The sequence below is a fragment of the Silurus meridionalis genome, chromosome 26 (assembly GCF_014805685.1).
Source record: "Silurus meridionalis isolate SWU-2019-XX chromosome 26, ASM1480568v1, whole genome shotgun sequence".
Taxonomy (NCBI): domain Eukaryota; kingdom Metazoa; phylum Chordata; class Actinopteri; order Siluriformes; family Siluridae; genus Silurus; species Silurus meridionalis.
This window is the reverse complement of record NC_060909.1, coordinates 18,175,991-18,183,364: the sequence shown is the minus strand read 5'-3', so window position 1 is coordinate 18,183,364 and position 7,374 is coordinate 18,175,991. Positions and strand designations below refer to the sequence as shown.

The window sequence follows — 7,374 nt, the reverse complement described above, 5'->3', positions numbered from 1 at the left end:
TCCTCATAATTGTAAGTTTGTCCCTAATGAGCAATCTGGTGGCGACTGTGGTAAAGAAAAACTCCCTGAGATGGCATCAGGAGGAAACCTTGAGTTGAGTCTCCCACCACAATGTTCCACCTCCACACCATACAAATCAGTCACAACCTTCCATTAAAAAGGTTAAACACATTTAATAATAACAGCTAAATTGCTGGTTGCGCCCTAGGTGACCGCCTTGTTTGTCTAGAAATGGTGCTGCGTTGTCTTGAGCCATTGTAGTGGACTCTTAACATTAACTACAAAGCCAAGATGTAGCAGATCTCCTGCTCTAGAGCTCCAACCCTGTTAAACAATTTTTACTAAATTAGCACGAATCTCTATCAAATCTAGTGGAACATTTTCCCAGAAGAGTGGTGGAACAACAGCAAATGGGGACTACATTTGGAATGGGACGTGTCCACAAAATTATGCTAAGGTGTCCACAAAACCGCTTAGCCATGTAGACCTTCATTTATGACAAGTGATTATTAAGTAAATTATCTTAGAACTAACATAGAACACACACACACACACACACACACACACACACACACACACTTTGTTAACACTTGAAAACAGTCCAACATACCACACATTAATTATCAAACACACAAACACACACTCATTATTACGTTACACTAATTACACTAACACACAACACACACATTTTGAGAATCAGAACTTCCTCATGTGGTGCACTGATGAACTTGGGCTTTTACAGAAGTGCCTACACTTGCTCCTTGAGGAAGCAGCCCCAGGCCAGGGCCCCTCTTTCACTCTCTCTCTCTCACACACACACACACACACACACACACACACACACACACACACACCTGCCTCTGACCGTGCACTTGCAAGGGAGGGATAATGTTCACACAGATTTCTGGCACTATGTCACTCCCTACTTATTTTACCGGACTCAGCAATCTGCCTCACAAATACACACACACACACACACACACACACACACACACACACACACACACACACTTTCCACACTCTTCTTTTCATCTTGATTTGTCTCTCTAACACACTAACACACAAATTGCACTTCACTCTCCAACATTTCTCTCTCTCTCTCTCTCTCTCTCTCTCTCTTTCTCTTTACTATCGTCCTATTCTCCCCAAATCCACCCTTTTTTACTCTGCTATTATATTCCCCTCTTTTTTAAAACACCTGTGCTGCGATCTGTACCATCTTTCTTTCTCTCTTTTTTTCTTTTCATGTGCATGCTTCTCTCTCTATCTTTCGCTGTCCACTTCTTTATCTGTCCATCCCTCTGCGGTGTCTGTTTCACCACTTGACCTCTCACTGTGTAATATGTCTGAACATGTTGCCATGGTAGCAAACACACACACACACACACACACACACACACACACACACACACACACACACACACACACACATTCAGGTGTTGCTTAACTTGTGGAAGCATATATATTATATATACACACTTCGCTCACACACACAGCTTCTCATTACAGTCCTCACAATGCATGTCAATTAACCCTTTTAACCTTTTTTTATTGGGACCTTAGTCTGGCCTTTTGTTCGGATTCGACTGTATAAACACTAGCAACTATTTAAACCCACTGACAAGTGAAGTAAAGACGTTAGATATCCCATTACAGAGGGTGGGATTTATTAGGTGCCGATTGACAAGTCAGATTTGGAAGTTGATGTGAAAAACGGCCGATTGTAAAAGTCTGGGTTTCCAACATGCCATGCCTTGTGGGGTGGTTCCAGTATGCAGGGGTCAGTATCTACCAAAAATGGTCCATGGAAGGACAACCAGTGAAGTGGTAAAAAAGATGACAACTCGAGGCTCTCTGATGCATGAGGAGCATGAGCTAGACCATCCCACTGAAAAAGTTACTGCTTGTTCTACAAGTCAGAGAGCCCTGGATAACATCAGAGCCCATACTGACCCCTGTATACCACCCAAAGCTTTGACAGCGGACATCATAACTGAACCACTGGATGGTGGCCTGATCTGATTATCTAATAATGTTCCAAATGATCTAAATATTTTTTGATCATGTGGATGGCCGGGTGTGTGGGTGTGGCTTACCCAGGGAAGATATTCCACCAGGGTAAACTATGGGAAGAAGGTGGATGCAGTGTGATGCTCTGGGTGATGTTCTGCTGGAGGATCTTCAGTCCTGGTGCTTGTGTAGTTGCTTTGATGTTACATTCAACTATGTGTTCTCTAATAGTAGTGTCTTCTTTCGAAAGGATAATGTGTTCTGTACATCCACAACAATCTGCAACACACTTTTCAGAAACCGTCTGAGGAACATGAAGGTCTGGACAAGAGTGTCTGCTAAATGCAGCAAATGATGGTGTTGACTTGAATCGAGTGTCTTTGTGATGTGCTGGACAAGTCTGATCCAGGGATGTCACAGTTCAAACACACACACACACACACACACACAGACACACACACACAGACACACACACACACACACAGTGCCCACATGAACACACATTCAAACCCCTCATACATGCACACACAGTCCTCACAAGGACACAAACCCAAATACACACAAACACAGTCCCCACTAGAACACAAACTCAAACCCCCACATATACACGCACTCCCCACATGGACACTAACTCACACTCACAACGTCTCCACAAGGACATTCATTCAAAGTCACACATACACACGCACATTTTGAGAGGATGAAAGCTGATATTGGTCGACCCACATCCTGTTTTGCCTAATCAGTTTTTGCTTCCATAATCTTCGAACATTTACATGAAAGTTTTCTTGCAGAAACGGAACGAGGTCGCAGCTTCACACCAAGACGCAGCGTCTAGTGTCCACCCACACAATGACTCACAAAAGAGATCCTGCACAACGACCACGTGATTCTCACATATTTATATTTATATTAAAATAGCATTATTACATTCATTACAATAATTATCATCCATAACATCTACTTTTTTCATAAATAAGTTAAGAAAAGAAAAAATACAGCAGAAAAATAAAAATATATTTAAACATTTACATTATGCATGGCTTATTAGCGAACAGTAGTTTTAATACACAAGTTCCTGCTAGCATCTGTCCCCTAGCATCAGTAGTTTTAGCATTCGAAGCACAGTTTGTTGTATCACCCCCTCCCTTGCCGGTAGATGATGACATATCGTTGTTTGCATTTTCAATTTTGGCTAACAAGCTCAAGCTAAAAACATGCAGTATATTCCAGTGCTATGGCATTAGCAGAGTTTGCTAATAGCACAGATAAGCATGTTTTCCTGCTTCGTTTCCTCGAAGCGATTCCAGTGCACACATTCGACTCTATTCAACACAAAAACACGAGCAAGCGAGTGTACAGGCGAAGATCTGCGTTAGGTTTTAAATTAAATTCGGGTAATATCGAACACTCCCAGTCTGTTCAGTAGCATCCAGTTCTCTTAACTAGCATCAAACATACAATTTCATCTGCGCTGTTGCAGTCCAGGGTAATCGTGACGTTTATAGTCCATGCAGACTTTCTTGCACTTCCCCACAAAGTAATCCGTGACCCGCCGTTAGTCACTATTTTGCAAGTATAAGTTAAGGGTCTGTCAGGTTACGATCACGTCTCACTATTTGCCATACTGTGTTACACTGTTTAAGGACCAAATCTCATTATTTGACAGGTCGCATCTTCACCGCTTTGACGTTTTTCATTTCAGCATTATCCCTCTTTTGTGTTAGGTGCAATCTCATCATTTGGCAAAACATCCCTGCATTGATTTTTGTGCATTCTCATTATTTGGCAGGTCATGTCTGCTTTGTATTAGATGCAGTCTCATTATCTGGCAGACCAACTCCTAAACGTTAGAGATGCAATGTTATTATTTGGCAGGCTGACTCCTTAGAGTTAGAGATATAGTCTCAGTTTTTGGCAGGCTGGCTGCTTTAGTATATGATACAATCTCATTCCCTTTGCATTGGTTTCCATTGCAGTCTCATTATTTGGCAGGTTATTTTAGTAGGCTCTCTTTGAGGTGCCATGGACGGATCGCATGATTCTAAGCGTCTTGGCCGTGATGCCTGCGGGGAAAAGTACACGTCCCGGGTTTCCAAGGTCAAAGCCATTTCCAGTTATTGGGAACGATAGATCCAGTGTGTCAGTGTACGTGTCCGTGTCGCGTGTCCGACGTCTCTCTGGGGTGTCTTCGGGTCCGTGATGCCAAAGTGCTGTTTTGTTTAGGACATGACCCTAAGTGAGAGAGGAAACCAGAATTCACATTATAACTAATTCGATTCTAAAAATGTAATTTCTTCCTGAACAGATTAAATCCTGAAGACATTAGAGTCTGGGTCCAGTAGCGAGAACCGTCCATCAGTTCTAAAACAATTACTCCAAATTGTATGACAGACAGACCAAGAAATGTTCACTGCCACCAGTTCCTTTGTTTTCAGCTACCAATAACATCCTGTGGTAATCCAGCTAGCTAGCTACCTCTTGGTTTGATGTTATAGAAGCTTTTCAAGTTCACATGGTTTCTGTTCTCCTGGCTTTGTTGATACAAACTAGGAACCATATTGATTCTTGGTGGTTTAAAACAAAACAGACATGATCTAAAGCCTAATAAATGCTAACAAGCTAGCTTAACTGACAGCAATTCTGTATGAGCTAGCGAGTGCGAGCATTAAAGGGACACCTGATATATGTGAGCTAAGTTTAGTAATAACATTTGGTCCGATCTGAGCTAACTTGACAGGAATTCTGACAGGAATTTGCCCAAATCATCACCATAAATGTTTATAACCAGTCCTTCTAAAGCAGTCTTACTAGCTACAGTGAAGTAACAACTGACAAAATATTCTTCAATGGCATCTTGAGAACGTAAGTTTAAGGAGTACAGGAAACCACATCTTTGATAGGGAGAGCGTCTTCCCTTTCCCTTACATGATCATTGCCCTCATGGCGGACTTGCTCATTCTCCTCCTATGCTTTCTTCTGCGTTTCCGCTGCGGGACAGGCGGAGGCGTCGTGTGAGGCGGAAGCGGGTTGCTGGTTGGAGCGTTCGTTGCTGTGGATTAATGAGAAATGCAGAGAGAGAGAGAGAGGAAATTGTGTTAAACGTTTGTGGAAAGTAATCATCTCCGAGATCTTGACCTGTTCATTAATATCACGGTTGACACTGGAAAACAGGACACAATGCTAATTATAATACAATAAGCACAGACTGGGGGTGTGTGTGGGTGTGTGTATGACACACACCTGCTCTTTGTGAAGAAGCTTGTGCCGGATGATGATGATGCTGGTGGTGGTGATGCTCTGTTTTTTCCTGCCCCGCCTCAGATTGGCTTCTGTCCTGGTCCTTGACTTGGAAACTGGGTGTTGCTGATTGGCCAGACAGCTCGGTCTGGCCGCTCGATTGGCCAATGACCTCGACGTGGCTGAATCTGACGACCGGCGCTTCCAATTGCCCGCTGTGATCAAGCGTGACGTCTGATTGGTCGTGGTGGTGCGATTTGCTCTGGTTGTGTTGCCGTTTTGTCGCGGCTCCATGGTTCATATGGTGATGTTCTGGGTGTTCTTTGTCGTCACCGCTGCCTGGGTGTGTTTGGTGTTCCGGAACCTTTTCGGGACCCGATGGGTGTGCGAAGTCCTGCTGCGTCCTGTCGCTCAGCATACGCGTGACTCCAAAGCTGGCATGCCTCGTCGATGCGTCCTGACTTGAGCCCTTCGTATGCGTGAGTGTGCGTGCAGGTGTGTGAGCGGGTGTGTGTACGGGCGCTCTCTGCGTGTGTGTGAGCGTGTATTTCGATTGCCACTGACTCCCCTGATCCTCCAACTGGAACCTCTGGTTGTGTTTCAGGTCGTCGTGGCGATGCAGCTCCTCTTTCGATTGGCTCTTGGAGATGGCGGGTTTGGTGAGGAGTCTGGGAGGAGGAGCAGGAGACGTGTGACTGACAACATGCGACTTGCAGCTACAGCTGACGTGGTCCACCACAGGTAAGACCACCTTCTCGTAGACCGGCTCCCTGTTCACGAACTGGATCTTTGTCATCTGGACACAAACAAAAACCAGCATCACTGAAGGATCCTTGAGGGAGTTAAAGTGTTGCTAGCATTAAGCTAGAATAGCTATCTATCCAAAAAACCAGCATCATTCAGAAAATACTTAGCTAGCGTAAAAGTATGCCAATTAGCTAAAGACATACGTATGTTTCTCTAACGTACTCCGATACCCTGCGTAACGCTAGCTTGCGGTATTGTGTGTACCTGTAGATGGCGCGTCTCCGTGGCAACAGGCACACACTGTAGCGTGCGCGTGTTGCAGCAGCCTGAGCAGCGCTGCACCTCTACACACAGCGGCCAGAGCAGAAAGTTAGCGTTGCTTCTGTCCAACATGGAGCGCGTCACCTCCATCACCTCTGTCCTCACCTTACACACAGCAGGCTGAGCCATCTGCACGTCTCCTGGGACACGCGCACACACACACAGACACACACACGTTAGCTTGTTTGCTCGCCACGATTAAAATCTTGTAATATTTTTTATTTACCACAAAAATGATTTAACTCGCAGGTGAATATGGAAACACACACACACACACACACACACACACACACACACACACACAGCGAAAAGGATGTGAAAAAGACACTCGAATCCCTGTGTGTGTGTGTGTGTGTGTGTGTGTGTGTGTGTGTGTGTGAAGAAGGTGGCCTGAGGACATGCGGCTAGACTGGACGCTGACTCTGAGACACACAGACGGCCGACAAGTAGCAAAATAAAAATGTGTGCTCTTTCTCTTGATCACACACACACACACACACACACACACACACACACACACACATACAGGGCATTGTGCAGCAGGAACAGCTCAAAGAAGACAAAAGAGAGAGATGGAGGAAGACAAAGAAAGGAAGAGAGGCAGGGAGCGGCTCTCACCACCGAGACTTCTGGGAAAGCGTTTGTGCGTCCCGTTCGTATGCTCCTCGTCCTCTTCTTCTTCTTTATCTGGAGGAAAAAAAAGACAGAGACATAAGGGTTAAGCTGTGTCCCGAGCGCTAATCTCGCTCTGATTGGTCAGAAACACCATCAGAAACTTCGCAAATTCCACATAGATGCCCAACGATGCGTTTTCAATTTAGCGAATATCACTTTTCCTTATCAGTTCAGCAAAACGGATTTAGTGGGGACTCATTCAGATACAAGGGTGTTTGTAAAGTCAGATTCTGATGTAGCTGAGGTCAGGAGGCCTGAGGTGCAGTCAGTGTTTACATTCATCCCAAAGCATCTTCCATCCCATAGAAAGCTGATCTTCATGGAGATGAACAAGGTTTTGCTTCTTCTAGTTCAAGTGAAGGAAAAATGTCATGCTTCTGC

At 44.6% G+C, this 7,374-nt stretch overlaps 1 protein-coding gene across 1 annotated transcript in view; it reads right to left on the bottom strand.

Moving 5' to 3' along the window:
• Window positions 1–2,897: 2,897 nt before the first annotated feature.
• The window catches only part of si:ch211-79m20.1, a 10,000-nt gene continuing 5,523 nt past the window's right edge, over window positions 2,898–7,374 (bottom strand). The window contains exons 3-7 of the mRNA XM_046840923.1: window positions 6,937–7,005; window positions 6,262–6,458; window positions 5,254–6,046; window positions 4,939–5,062; window positions 2,898–4,245 (exon numbers count right to left, since the gene is read on the bottom strand). Coding sequence (XP_046696879.1) covers window positions 4,233–4,245; window positions 4,939–5,062; window positions 5,254–6,046; window positions 6,262–6,458; window positions 6,937–7,005 — 1,196 coding nt within the window. The 3' untranslated portion in view covers window positions 2,898–4,232. The remainder of the gene's footprint in view (window positions 4,246–4,938; window positions 5,063–5,253; window positions 6,047–6,261; window positions 6,459–6,936; window positions 7,006–7,374) is intronic.